Here is a 23,002-nt window from a genome sequence, read left to right on the forward strand (position 1 = left end):
TGCAAAGCTAGAATGAGGTGATTCAAACTTCCTAAAATGTCACTTCTTTCTCCACTGCTTTAACCTGCAGTCACCCTGTGAATTTCAGTCACAGGCTATCTGTTCCTTATCTGGAAACAGACTACCTTAAAATAAGTCGCCAAACTTATTTTAAACTTGACTCAAAATCCAACCTTTGAGCCACCCTGATTCTCCAACTGAGAATCAGCCTTCCCTGTGCTTCAACAGAACACAGACTACCTTAAAATAAGTCACCAAACTTATTTTAAATAGACTCAAAAATCAAACATTTGAGTCTCCCTGATTCTCCAACTGAGAATCAGCCTTTCCTGTGTCTCATAAGAACACAGACTCTAAAATCAACCTTCCCTGTGGTTCTCTGACCACAGACTGAGTTTCCCTCCAAATTCTGCTCTCTGAATCGTCAGTTAAACCATCAGCCTCAGGTGACTGATCTACAACGCTTAAATAGTTAAGAATGGGAGTGAGAGAAATCTACCCCTAGGAAGGAAAATTCACTCCTGGAAGTTACCATGGGAAAAAAGGTGTCTCCACTGAAGTTTTATCATTAATCCTTGTTTCCACAACAAGCCATTTTTTTCAAAATGTAATTATCACACGGACAGAAAGTGAGGTGAAATCTTCTGAACAGAGGCAAAACGAACATTACAGGAGTGTCTACTCTTCCTTCTACTATCTAAAGTTTACAGATATATCATTTTTGAGTGGAGTTACACTTAGGAATGTACCTGTTATGACTTACATACTAATTCAACTGAAGGATAAACCTACAGAACCTGTCTTCTTTGTAACTTGGGGACTTGCCTTGGCTTTTGGAGGCGAAGGAAAGCATGGCATTTGGATCAAGCACTGGAGCTAACAAACCCCAGGGATATGTTCGCTAGGAAGAGATCTTCTCGCATTCTTCATTTTTACATACAAGATCAAATAAGCTGGAACATTTGCTCCGCAGCATGAGAAGAGAAAGATTTTGCACCGTTCTTGAGAGGTTACGTGGACTTTGCCAAGTTTCTTGACAGGTTACGTGCACTTTACCAAGTCTCTTGGGTAAATATGCAGGATATATATTCCTGCATAGAAAACACACATTTCTCTGCAAACACCTACTTCGGAGTAGAAGCTCCTCCTTCTGAATTCTCTTGGCGTCTCCCAGATATTTATTGTTCCCTGAAGTTTGAGGACTGCGCGGGAGAATGATGAAGGAAGCAAACCGCAGAAGTCGAACGTAGCCGCCGTGTCGGTGGACCTATTTCTATCATCCCCTCTTGCCGGGGAGCTAATTTTGGACACTCCGCTCCCGTTTTGTCGCCATTTATAAACCAGAACGTCAAGTGGCGCATGGAACAAGTGGGACAACAGTGGCAAGCAAATTCCAGTGGGGTATTTAATAAGCAAAATCCCATTGTTTGTGTAGGAGCAAAAAGGTTCCCGATGGCAATTTTCCCAATGCTGCTTTCCCACCCCATGCCTTCCCTGTTCGCCAATCAGTTCCTTAAGCCAACAAACCCAAAGGTGTCTTTTCAACACACCCCATCATTGCAATCAGGCTAAATAATGCAAAGCAAGTACTTCTGCAAAACTGTCATTACGTTATATGGGTTCTGTCAGAGGAAAACGTTTTGGTGCAAGCTGTAACTGACTTGCTTAATTTTTCCTTGATGATCCTTGGCATCAGAACAACTTCTGCATTTGTTGAGGAATATAAAACATTATGGATTGCATTCATTGTTTATTTGTTACTTATTTTGACAACGCCAGGAGCGGGGGTAATAATAATAATAATAATAATAATAATAATAATAATAATACTCTTACAAGTAAAACAAGCAGTCAAAGAAAAAGAACATGTCCTGGCAGAATATGTAAAGCAAAGTAAAGAACCTGCTTTGATAGAAGTCAAAAATCAGAAACTCCTCAAAGCACAGCAGACAAAGAATCAGTAAAAGAAAACTGCACTACAAACTAGAGCTGACAGTTGGCACAACAAAGCATTGCATGGAAAGTTCCTTGACAAAATTGAAGGAAAAGCTGATAAGGAGAAGACCTGGCTCTGGCTCACGAATGGGACCCTGAAGAAGGAGACAGAAGGCCTGATCCTTGCAGCCCAGGAGCAAGCCATCAGGACAAAGGCAATTAAGGCCAAGATCGAAAAATCAGCTGATGACCCAAAATGCAGACTGTACAAGGATCATATCCTCAGCTGCTGTAAGAAAATCGCACAGACAGACTTCAAACAGAGGCACAACTCTGTGGCCCAAATGATTCATTGGAACTTATGCCTCAAGTACCACCTCCCAGCAGTAAAGAACTGGTGGGATCACAAACCTGCAAAAGTATTGGAAAATGAGCACGCAAAGATACTGTGGGACTTCCGAATCCAGACTGACAAAGTTCTGTAACACAACACACCAGACATCACAGTGGTGGAAAAGAAAAAGGTTTGGATCATTGATGTCGCCATCCCAGGTGACAGTCGCATTGATGAAAAACAACAGGAAAAACTTAGCCGCTATCAGGACCTCAAGATTGAACTTCAAAGACTCTGGCAGAAACCAGTGCAGGTGGTCCCGGTGGTGATCGGCACATTGGGTGCTGTGCCAAAAGATCTCAGCCGGCATTTGGAAACAATAGACATTGACAAAATCACGATCTGCCAACTGCAAAAGCCCACCCTGCTGGGGATCTGCACGCATCATCCGAAAATACATCACACAGTTCTAGACACTTGAGAAGTGTTCAACTTATGGTTTTGTGATACGAAATCCAGCATATCTATCTTGTTTGCTGGGAAAAATTGACAAAGAAAAACCATGGCTGTGGCTCACAAATGGGACACTGAAAAAGGAGACGGAGGGCCTGATTCTGGCAGCCCAAGAACAAGCCATGAGAACCAATGCCATCAAAGCCAAAATTGAAAAGTCAAGGACAGATCCCAAATGTAGGCTCCGCAAGGAAGCAGATAAAACAATAGATCCCATCCTCAGCTGCTGCAAGAAGATCGCACAGACAGACTATAAGCAGAGGCATAACACCGTTGCTCAGAGGATTCATTGGAACTTGTGTCACAAAGACCATCTGCCTGCGACAAAGAACTGGTGGGATCACAAGCTGGAAAAAGTTACAGAGAATGAACACTTCTCTGTTACTCTGGGACTTCCGAATTCAGACAGACAGGGTTTTGGAGCACAAGACTCCTGACCTCACGATCGTGTTAAAAAATGTTGTCTGGATTGTCGATGTAGTAATCCTAGGTGACAGTAGGATTTTTTTGGTAAGGATTGTTGCAAGCTTAATCAAATCATGTCAATAAACGGTATGTATTGTAGTCTGCTAGTTGACTGGTTAATGGTGCAACTTCCACAAATTACGGTTAAATATATTCTAAAGAAAAATCCATACCATGGCTGCTGGCTAATACAGATGTAAGTGTCAGTAGGTATAATCTCAGAAGAAGAATATAATAATACAGTATATAATAAAACTTTATTTATATTCTGCCCTACTTCCCCGTGGGAACTCGAAGCGGATTATAGTTTAAACACTAGATAAAGGCAAACATTCAGTACAATACAATGAGACACACATACACGAACAAAGGCAAAGGCTTCTCCTTTCATTTCCGGCTTTGTTACAATACAGTGAGACACACAAACATAAACAGAGGCAAAGGCTTCTCCTTTCATTTTTGACTTTATTACAATTTATTTATTTATTTCGTGTCAAAAGCATTGCATAACAAATACATTTTTAAAATGATGGAAAAAAATAGAGGAAATCACAAAACAACTAAATAGTTTTAGACCAAAAGCGGGCAACAGCAACTGCATTGTCTGTAGCTTTAAGCATTTATTACAATACAATGAGACGCACATACACAAACAAAGGCAAAGGCTTCTTTCATTTCTGGCTTTGTTACAATACAATGAGACACACAAACATAAACAGAGGCAAAGGCTTCTTTCATTTTTGACTTTGTTACAATACAATGAGACACACATACACACACAAAGGCAAAGGCTTCTCCTTTCATTTCTGGCTTTGTTACAATACAATGAGACACACAAACATAAACAGAGGCAAAGGCTTCTCCTTTCATTTCCGGCTTTGTTACAATACAATGAGATACACAAACATAAACAGAGGCAAAGGCTTCTCCTTTCATTTTTGACTTTGTTACAATACAATGAGACACACACACACACACAAACAAAGGCAAAGGCTTCTCCTTTCATTTCCGGCTTTGGAGGCGATGCTCATCTCTGGCTCTGGGGAGGTACTCTTCTCCATTTCCAAACTGAGAAGCCTGCGTTGTCACCTCCTGGTCATGTGACCAGCATGACTGTTTGGAGAATCTTATGCCTTTCCCACCAAAGCAGTATCTATTGATCTACTCACATTTGCAGGTTTTCGAACTGCTAGGTTGGCAGCAGCTAGGGCTAACAGCGGGAGCTGTCATTTGCTGTCATTCAAAAACTAGTTCTTCCAAGCTCTCTGGTTACAAAGGGATGTCTCCAAACTGCCTGTGCGAAAAGTAGCTTATAGAAGCTAATGATGGGTGCCGCTTGAAATGAAGGCAAAACATGAGTTGTGATTCTTGGATTTTCAGTGGGCAAGTCCCGTCCTGTCTCCATCCTCCACTAGATTAAAAGAGCTGCTAATGATGCTCAGCCATGCATTATTAAAGTCCTTTGAAATCTATGCATGGGGAATGCGGGAGGGTGTTTAATCATGTCCTGTTCTTAAATGTGAATCCATCCAAGCTCAGACTTGCAGAGCACCCCGAGAATTGCTAGATTGCTTGGTTGCCCGACCACCGTCTCCCAAAGCAGTTACTATACTCCCAACTCAAGAACGGAAAATAGAATGTTGGTGGACAGGAAAAAGAGATTGAAAGATAGGCTCAAAGCTAATCTTAAAAACTGTCGCATAGACACTGAGAACTGGGAAGCCTTGGCCCTTGAGCGCTCTAGCAGGAGGTCAGCTGTGACCAGCACTGCTGTGGAATTTGAACAGGCATGAATAGAGGGTGAAAAGGATCATCTAAGCAAATAAACATTAAGTAAACCTGGATCAAAGCCTCTTGCCTCGCAGAACTATGACGACCCACCACCAAGGAAAAGTAGTGTGATTGGGTTGTTGTGTGTTTTCTGGGCTGTCTGGCCATGTTCCAGAAGTATTCTTTCTTGACGTTTCACCCACATCTATGCTAGGCATCCTCAGAGGTTGTGAGTACAGTAGTGTGATTGGTGGGCCACTGATATGTGATTGCTTAACTTAATGGCCATAGCAGCCTTAGTCTGCCACCCAAGATTAGTACTAGAGGGTAGTGTTCCATCTCCCAGGGGTTTGATTTGCATTTTTTCATAGTTGTAGGAAATAGCACCTGTTTGCATTTCTTCCAGGGCTGTTGCAGATTCTGCAGCACCCTGATAGTTAACCATTATCAGAGTTTGTAGCCAGCTCAGCAAAGTCTTTGCTGCTGAAAGCTTGCAAAGTATCTTTTTGTTCTGGAGACTGCCCCTTTTCCTGGGGATGAAATCTCCATTTTGAGAAGCCTTTCGCGTTCTAGACAGAAGAGAAAAAAACTCAGATATGCTTGTGTGGTCAAGCCAGGCCAGCTCAGACAAGCCATTGTAAGTACTGGCCTATAAAACTGGTGCTGAGTTCAGATAGGGGAAGACCTGCTCTTTCTAATACAGCAACTCAGCACTGGGGCAAAGAATATCCCAGGATTTCTTTGCCATTGGAAGAAGCTCTAATTACTTCGTCTCCAAGCTAGCTTTGAGCTTAGATAGTGAAAGACCTGCTCTTTTTGATATAGCAGCTCAGGGCTAGGGTAGAGAGGATCTCAGGATCTCTTCGCCTTTGGAAGAAGTTAACCCAGCAACTAACTAACTAGGGGAAAAGCAAGAAAGGAATGTCTGCAAGGTTTTATAAGTTGACTGTTTGTATTTGTAACCTCAACGATTTGTGCCAAGTCTGCCAAGGACTTTGAGAAAATAAAATCTTGTTTGATTGTTCAACTTGAAGTGACTCTGGTTACTGGGATTCCTGAGCTTTAAAGTAAGGCCCCCGCAGTTCACCCAGTGCCTGGGTGTGACAGCATAGGTAGTGTTGCATATAATCTCTTCAGCCTCGGCCTGATGGACTCCATCTCTTTGCTTCCTCCCTTGTCCATCCCCTTCCCGCCAAGTACCTCTTCCGTACCTGTAGCCTTCCTTGGCAAGGCAGGCCCTTCCGTGGGGCTTGGAAGTGTTTCCTTCCCGCGCCTGCCAAGGCTTGTGGGAGAGTCGCTGGTGGGAAGTGAATGTTTTGACAAGTTCGCTGGCAGGAAGGAAGCTATATTGCTCAGTGAAATATCGCAAAGCTGAATAAATAAGATACGCCGGGAGGTTTTGTTGTGAGGTGGGGGCGGGGAAGGGAGTGGGTGGTTTTGTTTAAAAGACTCCCATTTACAGTCAGTTAACCTTTACGTTACCTAAATGAAAATTGTACAAACCTGAAATTTTCACCGACGGGTTGCTTAGGAACAGGCGGTCGGTTACTGGAAGACAATGGATACGCAGCAACTGATAGGGCTATTAGAAACAGAGCCAGTTAGCAGCATTATCTTCCCATTGCCGGTTCTGTCTTGTGTAATTACCTGTTTTGTACTTCCAGAGAACGCCCACTGGTTCATCTTTGCTCCGTTGGTAGCGTGTATACCAGTGCACTGCTCAAACGCAAAAGCAGTCCAAGTTTCACCTAACCTGAGCCTGTCCACAAAGTCACACTATTAGAAAGAGAAAAAAACATAACTATTCACTTAACCAGATTCCTCATAATTGTCACCTCATGGGAAAGTGTGCGGCATGTACAGTAGAGTTCCGGTTATCCGACTTCCGATTATCCGACCTACCGTATTATCCGACGTGCTTGCCAGAGGGACGAGACTCTTCCCTTCGGCAAGCACCCGGTTTAGGGAGGCCCGGTACGTGTTGGCGCCTACTAAAATTAGATTTATAATGTTTTCGAAGGTGCAGTACAACAAAATGTGCCTCAGCCTTACAGGGACATAGGTGTTCATCGTATGGTACTTTGTTATCTCTTCCATCCAATACATTGAATTAAGCGAAAGAGAACGCCTTCCTATGTTTTGGGATAATTTGGTTGCCTAAGTACTGTATATACTCGAGTATAAGCCCTTTTTTTAAGACTGAAAAAGCCCCCCTCGGCTTATACTCGGGTGAGGGTCCTGGTTGGCTTATATTTGGGTCAGCTTATACTCAAGAATATATGGTACATTTATTATTTTTTTCTATTGTTGCTACTATTACATTTATTATTTTTCTCTGTTATTGTTGCTACTATTACATTTATTTTATTCTATTTTTCTCTATTATTATTGGTATTATTACATTTATTATTTTTCTCTATTACATTTATTTTACACTATTTTTGTTATTACTAATACATTTATTATTTCACTCTGATCTTATTATAATAATATTTATTATTCTACTCTATTACTACATGTATTATTTTCCTGTATTTATTATTATTATTATTACATGTATTATTTTACTCTATTATTGTTGCTACTATTACATTTATTTTACTCTATTTTTGTTATTACTAATACATTTATTATTTCACTCTGATCTTATTATTGTTATATTTATTATTCTACTCTATTACTACATGTATTATTTTCCTGTATTTATTATTAAAAGGATACATAAGGGCATTTACATTTAGCACCAAAATAACACGATGTATTGAAAACATTGACTACAAAAATGCGTTGGATAATCTAGAACCTTGGATAAGCGAATGTTGGATAAGTGAGACTCTACTGTATTATTATTAAAAGGATACATAAGCACATTTACATTGAAGAAGATGAGAATAATGATTTGATCAGAGTTGGAGAGTCTTAAATTAGAGCTTGATATAAATATTCAAAAACATTTAACCTACTGATGCCTAAATTAATGTAATTTTATTGGTATCTGTTTTTATTTCTGAAATTTCCCACCCTTGGCTTATACTGGAGTCCCAGTTTTTTTGTGGTAAAATTAGGTGCCTCGACTTATATTTGGGTTGGCTTATACTCAAGTATATACAGTATTTACATCTACATTTCTACATTCCTAAGCCTATTCTAGGCTAACCCGTCCTCATTGAGGACTGCAGACTTGGGCAGTGTGGGTTTGAATTCCAACAGCAATAAGCCAAACGTTATGACAGTCGGGATATTACTATCAGCAGATTTATTGTTTGCCTAAATACCAAATGAAAGTACAGATCATAGTTAATGTAGCCATGTAGCTCTCTATTAAAATTATCATTCTGTTCACATCTGCAGGAAGTACTTATATGTGAAAGCACATATAGTATGCGTTAACACATTAGGAGTGCTAGGAATAGCCGTTTACAGTGTTCCCTCATTACTTCACGGTTTGCTTTTCGCGGACTCATTTCGTGGTTTTTAAATAAACACTAAAATAATACAGTAGAGTCTCACTAATCCAAGCCTCGCTTATCCAAGCCTCTGGATAATCCAAGCCATTTTTGTAGTCAATGTTTCCAATATATCGTGATATTTTGGTGCTAAATTCATAAATATAGTAATTACAACATAACATTACTGCGTATTGAACTACTTTTTCTGTCAAATTTGTTGTATAACATGAAGTTTTGGTGCTTAATTTGTAAAATCATAACCTAATTTGATGTTTAATAGGCTTTTCCTTGATCAGTCCTTATAATCCAAGATATTCGCTTATCCAAGCTTCTGCCGGCCCGTTTAGCTTGGATTAGTGAGACTCTACTGTATTATAAATCATAATAAATTATGATTTACAGTGGCAGTGGTCTGAGTCGGGTGCGGGCGGTGGGGCGGAGCCCAAATGACAGTGGGAGAAGGAGGCGGCGCCATGTTCTCCTGCCTCTTTCTCCCTCCCTCCCTCCCTCCCTCCCTCTTTCCACTTCCTTCCTAAGGAGAAGCCCAGTGTCCCTACTTTGCGGATTTTCACTTATCGCGGTGGTCCAGGAACGGTGGGGCGGAGCCCAAATGGCAGTGGGAGGAGAAGGAGGCGGCGCCATGTTCCCCTGCCTCTTTCTCCCTCCCTCCCTCCCTCCCTCTTTCTACTTCCTTCCTAAAGGAGAAGCCTAGTGTCCCTACTTTGCGGATTTTCACTTATTGCGGGTAGTCCAGGAACGGTGGGGCGGACACCAAATGGCAGTGGGAGGAGAAGGAGGCGGCGCCATGTTCCCCTGCCTCTTCCTCCCTCCCTCCCTCCCTCCCTCCCTCCCTCCCTCTCTCTTTCTACTTCCTTCCTAAGGAGAAGCCTAGTGTCCCTACTTTGCGGTTTTTCACTTACCACGGGTGGTCCTGGAACGGTGGGGCGGAGCCCAAATGGCAGTGGGAGGAGAAGGAGGCATAGCGTTCCTATTTTACGGATTTTCACCTATATCGGGTGGTCCTGGAACGTGACCTGTGCCATAAGTGAGGGAACTGGAGTTCAACCCTGCCTTGATGGTCGCTTTAGAACCACGTGAGGGATCCACCCTTTTTCTCTCTCTTGCCGTGTATACCTTTTTGAAGTCGCATTATATATATATTTACACTTTGAAAACCACTCTGTGCTGCTAGCCTATTTTTAAAGTTCACATTTTCTGGGAGAGCAGTGCTAAAAATAATCCCCCCCCCCTTCCCCCTAGATAGGTTCAGCAGTTGACATTTTACATGAATTCATTTGCATCTCATTTGTATCTCTTTCTGCTCCCCAGGTGGAATGTAAGAAAGCACAACCTAAAGAAGTGATGTTCCCGCCGGGGACAAGAGGAAGGGCTCGTGGATTACCCTACACCATGGATGCTTTTATGCTAGGCATGGGCATGTTGGGTAAGTGTGCCATACGGAAGTCTCCATAACCTTTTGGAGATTTTATGATCTTTGGAAGTCACAACCTTTTGAAAAATGATGCCATAACCTCTTGGTAAAAAGCATGACCTGTTAAAGAGTCATAACCTTTTGGGAAAATGGCCTTCACCAGCATTCATGTAAGACAACTAGGTTTGTCAGCTGTTAAACTGACGGTATGTCTTTGAACTGTTAGGGACAAAGATATGCCAATGCACAATCCTATATCTATCTATCTATTTCTATATATATAAAAACTAGCTGTGCCCGGTCACGCGTTGCCGTGGCTAGGACTTTATTTTTCTTTTCTTTTTGTTGTATGAACATAGAGGCATGGATGAGAGGTTGTGCTGTCAATTTTCGAGGTTGTGGGACATTTAGTTTAGTTGTTTTGTCCGGTGCCGTGATTCCATTACCCTTTTATATATATAGATGTAATGTGCGTTTTTCCCATGGAGTAAACAACAAAACCACTGAACCAAAACACACCAAAATTGGCCACAAAAGACATAGTCATCCAATCTATGTCTTTCAATAAAAAAAACCTAGAAAAATAAAGTCCAAATTAGAGGACGAAGAAGAGCCCTTCTCCCCCTGGTTGCCAGTCAGAAGGGTAGGCTCCGTCCCTTTAGGCTCCGCCCACTTCGTGTCCTAGCAACCCCCTCAGCCACAATGGCAACTGGAGCGCTCACTTAGGCCTCTTCCACACTGACTATAAAATACAGATTACAGTAGAGTCTCACAGAATGTTGGATAAGCGAATATGTTGGATAATAAGGAGGCATTAAGGAAAAACCTAATAAACATCAAATTAGGTTATGATTTTACAAATTAAGCACCAAAACATCATGTTAGACAACAAATTTGACAGAAAAAGTAGTTCAATACGCAGTAATGCTATGTAGTAATTATTGTACTTACGAATTTAGCACCAAAATATCATGATGTATTGCAAACATTGACTACAAAAATGCATTGGATAATCCAGAATGTTGGATAAGCGAGTCTTGGATAAGTGAGACTCTACTGTATCTGATTTCAACTACATTATATGGCAGTGTAGACTCAAGGCCCTTCCACACAGCTATGTAACCCAGAATGCCAAGGCAGATAATAAAACAGAACAATATCATCTCTAAAATCGGGACAGTAAATAAAGAACAACACTCTGAAAACGGGAATTCCAGACATGAAACAATTAGGGCCAGCTAACACCTCCCAACAAAAGATTCCCTTAGGGAGGAATCAGCCAGGCTTTGAAGCTGAAAGGCCATTACATGCTAATCATTCTGGCTATCTGCAGCATTCATACATTCAACAGACAAAAAAAAGGAACAACCAGAAATATTGTATATTCACAAGCTTTAGGAAATAACATATACTGACTACCACCAATTACTCAATACTTTATTTCCCATACCACCACACGGGTACAGCTAGTATATATCTATATATATTCAGCAGAGTTTCAGAAGTGTTCTTTTTAGTTGCCCAAAAGCATCTACTCTCCCTTAAGATATATTTGCCTTTGAATCATGTTCTCAAGAGACAGAAATAAGCAGACTTCTTTAAAAGTAACATTGTTGGTTTACTCACAAACTTCATGCATTCAGCATACAGGTACTTTGCTTATCAACCCAGTTACAAATAGAATTGAGGTAGTTTCAGGGCATCATTCTTAGACTCAACAATACATACTGGAGTTTAATGGCTTCTCATTGAAGTCTGAAGCATATCGCTCTTAGTGATGTCTAAACTGAACTGTTCTAAATTGGAGTCTGAGTCCTGAACAAGCCCAGTTCTGGTCACATGGTCTGTAGCCCTTCCCATAACAAAGAGTTAAGGTAAAATTGCATACCAATACACACATATACAAGACAGTAAACAATCTGAATTATATACACACACAACATATACCATATATACTCGAGTATAAGCCAATCCGAATATAAGCTGAGGCACCTAATTTTACCACAAAAAACTAGGATAACTTAATGACTCGAGTATAAGCCGAGGGTGGGAAATGCAGCAGTTACGGGTAAATTTCAAAATAAAAACAGATACCAATAAAATTTCATTAATCAAGGCATCAGTAGGTTAAATGTTCTTGAATATTTACCGTATTTCAAAGAAAAACAATAAACTAGCTCTATAAGTGGAAAATTAGGGGCAATATGCAATATGGTATCAACAATAAAATAATAATAATAATAATAATAATAATAATAATAATAATAATAATAATATATTTTTTTAAAAAACTTCATTTGGATCCCACCCTATCTCCCCATGGGGACTCAGGCCGGCTTCCAACATAGTAACAGGCAAACATTCAATGCTTATATAAACAATGCAGAGCTAGATATAAATCTATAATTATAGATACTAATTTCACATATGCATTTCCCCCTGAAACATTTGCAAATCCCTCTATGTGAGTGTGCATTTCCCCTACAATATTTGCAATCCATATATATATATATATATATATATATATATATATATATATACATACATACATGTGTGACATGTCTAGATAGATATGAATATTCATATCTAGCTAGACATGTCTATATATATTTGTGTGTTCATTTCCCCCTGTAATATTTGCAAGCCATATATATAGGTAGGTAAGAATATATTCATATCTATCCAGACATCTCTCTTTATATAGATATTTGCAGAGACTTGCAAACATATGAGGGTAAATTTATATATAAAAATAATGTATATGTATGGCTACAGATACACAGGTACCTGGATCTATATGTATAAAGAATTTGCAAAGACCTGCAAACATATGAGGGGAAATTCATATATCAAATTAATGTATATAGATAGATACACATATAAAGGTACATAGAGATTGCAAAAGCTTGCAAGGGGTTAATGCCTATATATCTGTAGGAGAGTTTAACAACTATTTCAGGGGGAAATGCTTTCATAAGATTAATGAATATATATTTTTCTTCTTCCTGACTTGCAAGGGTGTCTTTCTCTTTTCAAAACATTCCCTTGATTAAAAGCGAGGGAGACTTTGCAAAAGAAAACACACTGATAAGGGAGGAGAAGAGAGAAATAGATCACATATTGCAAGCAATAGCCTGCAGGGAGGCTTTGCAAAAGAAAACACACTGATAAGGGAGGAGAAGAGAGAAATGGATCACATATTGCAAGCAATAGCCTGCAGGCTTTGCAAAAGAAAACACACTGATAAGGGAGGAGAAGAGAGAAATAGATCACATATTGCAAGCAATAGCCTGCAGGCTTTGCAAAAGAAAACACACTGATAAGGGAGGAGAAGAGAGAAATAGATCACATATTGCAAGCAATAGCCTGCAGGTTTTGCAAAAGAAAACACAGTGATAAGGGAGGAGAAGGGAGAAATAGATCACATATTGCAAGCAACAGCCTGCAGGTTCCCGATTATAAGCCGGGGGAGGCTTTTTCAGCTCATAAATAAGGGCTGAAAAACTCAGCTTATCTTCGAGTATATACGGTAACTAGTGGAGACTTGAAAAGGTTGCTATTTCCAACAAAATGCCACTGTTTACGATCCATATTCCAAGGTTTGAAGGTGCAGAATAGACGAATATATCTGTAGGCGGTTGTATTGTGTGTGTGTTTATTACAAGATTCACGAGTTGAAAAAGGGCCTAATTTTGCAAGACACAATGGTGTGGCTCAATAATCCTCTCTGTATTAAAAGACTAATGCATACACCCTTTGGAATATCAAAATTTGCATTTAAATGGATGTTTCCAATAGGCCATTCTGCTCGCAGACCACCAGAATTATGGTTTTAAGATGTTCTTTCCCTCTCGTTTTTTTAAAAGAAAGAATTGAGTCACACATTCTTAGAGGTATCTTTGACAGTTCGGTGCGGATAATTAAAAATCTTCATGGCTCTAAATGGCACGCGAGACGGAGAAAGCCCAGAGAGAAGCATAATAGCGTAGGTTGTAGCCATAATTAGAAGTTCCAAGGAAAGAGGAGAGGGTTTGCATTCCGACCATTGTGTCCAGAAAGTACTAATTAAACAGGATAAATGGTGTTTAATGGTGAAATTCTATTTGCGTGTCAGGTCATCTTCGTTTTAATTGGCTCTCATTTGTTTCTGCTTAGTACTTCCAATATTGCCCGACAATTGCTCGGCAAGATGCAGAGACAGATAGGCAGACAGACAAATAAGGAGAAAGGCAGTGTGTCTACTAGGCATGTCCGATGATGAAAAAAATGTTTCAGTTCTCATTTCTAAAGAAATGAAAAGAAATGGCACTTCGATATAGAAAGTATTTCCGATTTTTTTCACCCCAAAATTTCGGATATTTCCGAAAATTCATAATGATTCTAAATGTTTCTAAAATGGCGGACGCGCATGCGCAATCGCAAAAAAAAAAAAAGGAACAGGGGGGACTTTTACAGGGCTCTCCCGCCCTCATTTCTTGAGCTATCCTCATCAAATTTGCAATGCCCTTGCAAGTTGTGCAAAGATACTTTGAAAACTAGAAATTCCCTTGCTAAGAGAAAGAACCAGCAACAAAACCCATACCAGACAGACCGGGCCCCTTCACCCTCTCCCTCCCTCAAGAGGCTTGCTCGCTCTCCGTTTGCAGACCACCACCCTCTCCGCACAAAACCCAGCCCACAATGGCTCGCCCGGGCTACACAACGGGCTTTTGTGGCAATCTTCCATGTGGACGCAGAGGACCCTAGCCCCCACCTTTGCGTCCATCATGGAAGCTTCTGATTGGCCGGGGAGCGGCAGCCATGTTAGGCTGCGCTAAGCTCCCATTCGAGGTAGGTTGCAGAAACAAAAAAAATATTTTATATATTTTAAAAAAATTTGGGGGGAAAAAATTAACGAAACATTAAGAGACAATTAGAGAATGGGCCAACTATGGTTCGAATTACATTGCTAGTTGCGCTGTGAGACAATGTCTCGGAATGCGTATCAAAAAGCGAGAACAATCCGAAATAATTCCGATATACGATTCAAAACGATTTTTTGGAAATGTCTAGTGTCTACCATTAATATTTTGCATTTTCCCCAAAAAATGTCTAATTGATTTTCTATTATTATTATTATTATTATTATATTTCTTACCCATCTCTCCTTGTGGCTCCAGGCAGATTACAATAATATAATAATAATAATAATAATAATAATAATAATAATAATAACAACAACAACAACAACAACAACAACAACACCCACACCCCAGTGTGGGTTAAACCGCTGAGCTGCTGAACTTGCAGACCAAGAGATCGCAGGTCCAAATCCAGGGACCAGAGTGAGCGTCCGCTGTTAGCTCCAGCTTCTGCCAACCTAGCAGTTCGAAAACTTACAAATGTGAGTAGATCAATAGGTACCGCTCCATGCAGTCATGCCAGCCACATGACCTTGGAGGTGTCTACGGCTTAGAAATTGAGATGAGCACCAACCCCCAGAGTCAGACATGACTGGACTTAATGTCAGGGAAAACCTTTATCTTTTTATTATTATTATTATTATTATTATTATTATTATTATTATTATTATTATTATTATTATTATTATAATATTTCTTAACCACTTCTCCTTGTGGCTCCAGGCAGGTTACAATATGATGCTGATGATGATATCACAGAGTCCTAAACACTTGGGAAGTGTTCGACTTGTGATTTTGTGATATGAAATCCAGCATATATCTCTTGTAATAATAATAATAATAATAATAATAATAATAATAATAATACATCACACAGTCCTAAACACCTGGGAAGTGTTTGACTTGTGATTTTGTGATACACAATCCAGCATATATCTCTCATAATAATAATAATAACAACAACAACAACAACAACAACAACAATATCACACAGTCCTAAACATTTGGGAAGTGTTCGACTAGTGATTTTGTGATACAAAATCCAGCATATAGATCTCGTTTGCTGTTTCATACTATGTCTTTGTGTCAATAATAATAATAATAATAATACTTTATTTATATCCCACTCTATTTTTGTCAATAATAATAATAATAATAATACTTTATTTATATCCCACTCTATTTGTGTCAATAATAATAATAATAATAAAAATAATACGTTATTTATATTCCACTCTATTTGTGTCAACAATAATAATAATAATAATACTTTATTTATATTATGCTCTATCTCCTTGAGGGGTCCCAGGGCGAATTAAACTTGATATAACTTGATATACAGTTAACAAGGACAGACAATACATAAACAGAGGTAAAGGCTTCCCAATTTTTCCCATTTCCAACATCTGGAGGCTGTGCTCAACTCCGACCACGTTGGCATGTGCTCACTCCATCTTCCATGCCGAGGAGCTTTGTCGTCCTTAGATTTTGTCCCAATCGAATCGACGGCATGTCCTTATGGGCACCTTTTATTACCTCCCTGCTAAAAGTACCTATTTATCTACACGCTTTTCTGCTTTCGATCTGAGTTAGGGCCTTTTACCCTAGCACTTAAGACCTGGCTCTTTACTAGAGCTTTTAATCTATGTTAATTTTATCAATATTTGTATGTATGTATTTTTTATCCTTTACAGTTTTATCTTGTAAATCGCCTAGAGCATCTTGGATGGAGGGCGATTAATAAGTAATTAAATGATGATGATGGTGATGATGATGATGATGATGATGATCTGCTAGGTGGGCAGGGAGCTGGGGCTAATGGCGGGTGCTCACCCTGACCCAGTTCATTTTATGACACAGGCTGAATAAAATCCCACATTATCTGCTTTGAACTGGAATATATGGCAGTGTGGACTCAGATAACCCAGTTCAAAGCAGAAATTGTGGGATTTTCCGCCTGGATATTCTGGGATATAGGGCTGTGTGGAAGGGTATGTTCGGGTGAACCTCACCTGAAAGGAAGTGACACGTGTGGGTTTTGGCCCAGGTGCCTCGCAGTGCGAGTGGAGTGCACAGACTCATATTGGTTCCGTTCCACTGGTTTTTCCAGGGTGACTCCTAATGTGTTCTTATTAGATTTTAAATCATTCTGACTGCTCGGAATGAGTGATTGATTCATGATGAAGGCCAGATGCTTAATTATCTGCTCCAGCTCTTCCGCGGTCCCTTCCGCCCCATCCTGGGCTCGTGGTTGCTCTTGTGGTGGCATCATTACAGAACCGCCCAGTGGTGGCAGATGAGTTTTCTCCTGTCTAGCCCACTCTGGTTGCCTCCAACAAGTCCGCTTCAAGGTCGACGGCTGTCAGCAGATGCTCAGTGTGCAGTCAAAACCTTCCGTTCCTAACCCGTCAGATGCACAGCGGTGAAATCCCACCCAGGAGCAGACGAAGGGTATAATTAACTCATCAAGAAGAATTAGCATAGGGAGACTTGATGTAGCCGGATATTTCGCCACGATCCCAAAGACCTTTGGTCATGCAATTCCATTGCTAACTCTAGAACAGGGGTCCCCAAACTAAGGCCCATGGGCCGGATGCGGCCCTCCAAGGTCATTGACCTGGCCCCTCTCCTAAACTTTAGACTTAGGGTTGACCTAAGTCTACCTGGTCTTTGGAGGTCTCTTTGCTTAGCTACGGCCTTATGAGATCATCTAGATGGCCTTTGAGGGTCCCTTTCCTTATCTATGGTCTTCTGATGGCCTTATGAGATCATCTAGATGGCCTTTGAGGGTCCCTTTCCTTATCTGTGGTCTTCTGATGGCCTTATGAGATCATCTAGATGGCCTTTGAGGGTCCCTTTCCTTATCTATGGTCTTCTGATGGCCTTATGAGATCATCTAGATGGCCTTTGAGGGTCCCTTTCCTTATCTGTGGTCTTCTGATGGCCTTATGAGATCATCTAGATGGCCTTTGAGGGTCCCTTTCCTTATCTATGGTCTTCTGATGGCCTTATGAGATCATCTAGATGGCCTTTGAGGGTCCCTTTCCTTATCTATGGTCTTCTGATGGCCTTATGAGATCATCTAGATGGCCTTTGAGGGTCCCTTTCCTTATCTGTGGTCTTCTGATGGCCTTATGAGATCATCTAGATAGCCTTTGAGGGTCCCTTTCCTTATCTGTGGTCTTCTGATGGCCTTATGAGATCATCTAGATAGCCTTTGAGGGTCCCTTTCCTTATCTGTGGTCTTCTGATGGCCTTATGAGATCATCTAGATGGCCTTTGAGGGTCCCTTTCCTTATCTATGGTCTTCTGATGGCCTTATGAGATCATCTAGATGGCCTTTGAGGGTCCCTTTCCTTATCTGTGGTCTTCTGATGGCCTTATGAGATCATCTAGATGGCCTTTGAGGGTCCCTTTCCTTATCTATGGTCTTCTGATGGCCTTATGAGATCATCTAGATAGCCTTTGAGGGTCCCTTTCCTTATCTGTGGTCTTCTGATGGCCTTATGAGATCATCTAGATAGCCTTTGAGGGTCCCTTTCCTTATCTGTGGTCTTCTGATGGCCTTATGAGACTGTCTAGATGGCCTTTGAGGGTCCCTTTCCTTATCTGTGGTGTTCTGGTGGCCTTATGAGATCATCTAGATGGCCTTTGAGGGTCCCTTTCCTTATCTGTGGTCTTCTGATGGCCTTATGAGATCATCTAGATAGCCTTTGAGGGTCCCTTTCCTTATCTGTGGTCTTCTGATGGCCTTATGAGATCATCTAGATGGCCTTTGAGGGTCCCTTTCCTTATCTATGGTCTTCTGATGGCCTTATGAGATCATCTAGATGGCCTTTGAGGGTCCCTTTCCTTATCTGTGGTCTTCTGATGGCCTTATGAGATCATCTAGATGGCCTTTGAGGGTCCCTTTCCTTATCTATGGTCTTCTGATGGCCTTATGAGATCATCTAGATAGCCTTTGAGGGTCCCTTTCCTTATCTGTGGTCTTCTGATGGCCTTATGAGATCATCTAGATAGCCTTTGAGGGTCCCTTTCCTTATCTGTGGTCTTCTGATGGCCTTATGAGACTGTCTAGATGGCCTTTGAGGGTCCCTTTCCTTATCTGTGGTGTTCTGGTGGCCTTATGAGATCATCTAGATGGCCTTTGAGGGTCCCTTTCCTTATCTGTGGTCTTCTGATGGCCTTATGAAACCATCTAGATGGCCTTTGAGGGTCGCTTTCCTTATCTATGGTCTTCTGATGGCCTTATGAGATCATCTAGATGGCCTTTGAGGGTCCCTTTCCTTATCTATGGTCTTCTGATGGCCTTATGAGATCATCTAGATGGCCTTTGAGGGTCCCTTTCCTTATCTGTGGTCTTCTGATGGCCTTATGAGATCATCTAGATAGCCTTTGAGGGTCCCTTTCCTTATCTGTGGTCTTCTGATGGCCTTATGAGATCATCTAGATGGCCTTTGAGGGTCCCTTTCCTTATCTATGGTCTTCTGATGGCCTTATGAGATCATCTAGATGGCCTTTGAGGGTCCCTTTCCTTATCTGTGGTCTTCTGATGGCCTTATGAGATCATCTAGATGGCCTTTGAGGGTCCCTTTCCTTATCTATGGTCTTCTGATGGCCTTATGAGATCATCTAGATAGCCTTTGAGGGTCCCTTTCCTTATCTGTGGTCTTCTGATGGCCTTATGAGATCATCTAGATAGCCTTTGAGGGTCCCTTTCCTTATCTGTGGTCTTCTGATGGCCTTATGAGACTGTCTAGATGGCCTTTGAGGGTCCCTTTCCTTATCTGTGGTGTTCTGGTGGCCTTATGAGATCATCTAGATGGCCTTTGAGGGTCCCTTTCCTTATCTGTGGTCTTCTGATGGCCTTATGAAACCATCTAGATGGCCTTTGAGGGTCGCTTTCCTTATCTATGGTCTTCTGATGGCCTTATGAGATCATCTAGATGGCCTTTGAGGGTCCCTTTCCTTATCTATGGTCTTCTGATGGCCTTATGAGATCATCTAGATGGCCTTTGAGGGTCCCTTTCCTTATCTATGGTCTTCTGATGGCCTTATGAGATCATCTAGATAGCCTTTGAGGGTCCCTTTCCTTATCTGTGGTCTTCTGATGGCCTTATGAGACTGTCTAGATGGCCTTTGAGGGTCCCTTTCCTTATCTGTGGTCTTCTGATGGCCTTATGAGATCGTCTAGATGGTCTTTGGAGATCTCTTTGCTTAGCTACGGCCTTCAAGTCATTTCAGACTTTGGGCGAGCCTAAGTCCAAAATTATTTATTTATTCATTTACTACATTTATTCACTACATTTATATCCCACCCTTCTCGTCCCGAAGGGAACTCAGAGCAGCTGTATGTACATACAATATATTATATCATTAGCATAGCACAATATTAGCATTATATATTACTATATTGAACTATACCACTATACTGTAATATTATATGTAATATATAACATATAATTAATATTATTATATGGTGTTATTATTAGTATTATATTGTATAACATTATAATATTTTTATCAATATTATATATATATATATATATATATATATATATATATATATATATATATATATACAATATATTATATTATTAAAACTGATATAAAAATGTATTATAAAACTGAGGTCAGGGGCCAGGTAAATGATCTTGGAGGGCTGCATCTGGCCCCCGGGCCTTAGTTTGGGGACCCCGATCTAGATGGTCTTTGGAGGTATCTTTGCTTACTTATGGTCTTATGGGACCATCTAGATGGTCTTTGGAGGTCTCTTCGCTTACCTCCACTGAAGTCCAAGCAAACATGCATCTACCTCTACTGAGGTGACTGACTACAAAATAGAGTCCTGAGTCTGAACATGCTCAGTACGATCACGTCTCTAACTCTTCCCACACCAAAGAGGTACAGTTACACTGGCAAATCAACTTACACATAGAATACGGGTTAGCAAATAGATAGGTTAACAAATAAATAGTGAAAGATTTGGGAGGTTGCTATTTCCAACAAAACAAGCTCAGTATTCGTTCATCCCTCGAGAAAGAGGAGGTCCTAGAGGGAAGATACCCTTTGCATTATGGATCTATATTCCATTTTGAAGGCAACCCTTCAAGTATGCTCCCTGCCTCTATCCAAAGCTTTCTTGCATTTACCACTTTTGTGGAAAAACAAGGATCTTAGCCTTGATCCTCTTCAAACCTGATACCTTAAGACTTGGAACTCAGCAGCTCCTTTACCGCCCCTGGCCGCAAAAAGCTCAGCCAGTCAAATTTATAAGTCTGGACCACTGAAATACTACCTGATGCGAACATCTAATTCCAGGAAATCTCTTTAATATTGCTGCGGGCGCCAGGCCCCGGCTCTGCATTAGTGCCCACGTTCAATCTAAGTGAGCGGCAGTCATGCATAGCAGCAGCGGTTTGTGCCCTTCAAGGAAAGTCAGTCTTCTAGAGGAGACGCTCCATTTGTGAGGCTCAAGGCAAGGAAAGACCTGCTGCCTTGAGTTGCTATTAGGACCCAACTGTATATTACGAGGGTTGAATGAAAAGTAATGCCTCCACCTTCATAACTCCTCAACAGATGGCAGTCCTGGTATATGGCAGGGACAGGCTTGTTCAGTAGACTCTCTACAGTTAGTTCCATTTGGCTGTAAGCCTTAGCATTGAACGGTTGTGTTGTTAAAGTGCGAAGTATGGAACCCTGTGCAGACGGGGAAGCCTTAGCATTGAACGGTTGTGTTGTTAAAGTGCAAAGTATGGAACCTTGTGCAGACGGGGAAGCCTTAGCATTGAACGGTTGTGTTGTTAAAGTGCGAAGTATAGAACCCTGCGCAGATGGGGAAGCCTTAGCATTGAACGGTTGTGTTGTTAAAGTGCGAAGTATGGAACCCTGTGCAGACGGGGAAGCCTTAGCATTGAACGGTTGTGTTGTTAAAGTGCGAAGTATGGAACCCTGTGCAGACGGGGAAGCCTTAGCATTGAACGGTTGTGTTGTTAAAGTGCAAAGTATGGAACCCTGCGCAGACGGAGAAGCCTTAGTATTGAATGGTTGTGTTGTGAAAGTGCGAAGTATGGAACCCTGCGCAGACGGAGAAGCCTTAGTATTGAACGGTTGTGTTGTTAAAGTGCGAAGTATGGAACCCTGCGCAGACGGAGAAGCCTTAGTATTGAATGGTTGTGTTGTTAAAGTGTGAAGTATGGAACCCTGCGCAGACGGGGAAGCCTTATCATTGAACGGTTGTGTTGTTAAAGTGTGAAGTATGGAACCCTGTGCAGACGGGGAAGCCTTAGCATTGAACGGTTGTGTTGTTAAAGTGCGAAGTATGGAACCCTGCGCAGACGGGGAAGCCTTAGCATTGAACAGTTGTGTTGTTAAAGTGCGAAGTACTTGACCGACCGTCTGCGCAGGCTTCCATACTTCGCACTTTAACAACCCAACCGTTCAATGCTAAGGCTTCCCGCCAAATGGAACTGTAGAGGAGATTCTACTAAACAAGCCAGTGCCTGTCGCAGACCAGGACTGCCATCTGTTGAGGAGTTACGAAGGTGGAGGCATTACTTTTCATTCAACCCTCGTACACAGTCTCTCCCACATACAGACATACTAGGGAGTAATTCCCGTCAAGATTAATGGGGCTACTTCCAAGTCAAGCTGTACGTATTCGTCCTCTGGTAATAGCTTTGCGACAAATTGAAAGGTAAACTAACTTGGCTGTTAAGCTCCAAAGGGCCTGAACATGTCAGGCTACTGATCCTTGATTTCAAAATCAATACAAGCAAATTATTCTTTCCTCGACAAAACGGAGACAGTACTTGGCAATTCAGATCCCGATGGGTGGAGGGTTGGAGTCGGTTCTCGGGCACCAAATATTGAGCGTTCAAATCCACACTGGAGACTCCGTCCAGGCTTTGCTTCAGCTCCTTTCAACAAGGTGGGAGATGCCAGTCTGGGGTGACTGTCCCATGAGGAGGACCATCAGTATCCCAGAGGCCCTTTCTTCTCACCTTTTCTCAAATGTGTGTGAGGCAATGGATCTAAAGGATCCATTGCTGTGGTTCTACTTTATCTTCCGTGGCTCTAGTCACACTAGAGGACCAAGATCTAGTCTCACGATTTCAGAATGACAATGGAGTTGCCCACATAGTCACGCTAGAGGACTGAGATCCAGTCTTATGGTCTCAGAATGGCAATGGAGTTGTTCACA

The 23,002-nt window shown here is 41.3% G+C and overlaps 1 protein-coding gene across 28 annotated transcripts in view; it reads left to right on the forward strand.

The window, feature by feature from the left end:
* Positions 1–23,002, forward strand: part of msi2 (musashi RNA binding protein 2) — a 604,855-nt gene that overhangs the window by 460,925 nt on the left and 120,928 nt on the right. For all 28 annotated transcript variants that reach the window (XM_062960125.1, XM_062960128.1, XM_062960149.1 and 25 more), the window contains one exon: positions 9,796–9,910. In XM_062960125.1, coding sequence (XP_062816195.1) covers positions 9,796–9,910 — 115 coding nt within the window. The remainder of the gene's footprint in view (positions 1–9,795; positions 9,911–23,002) is intronic.

Source organism: Anolis carolinensis, unplaced genomic scaffold (genome assembly GCF_035594765.1).
Source record: "Anolis carolinensis isolate JA03-04 unplaced genomic scaffold, rAnoCar3.1.pri scaffold_7, whole genome shotgun sequence".
NCBI classification, from domain to species: Eukaryota; Metazoa; Chordata; class Lepidosauria; order Squamata; family Dactyloidae; genus Anolis; species Anolis carolinensis.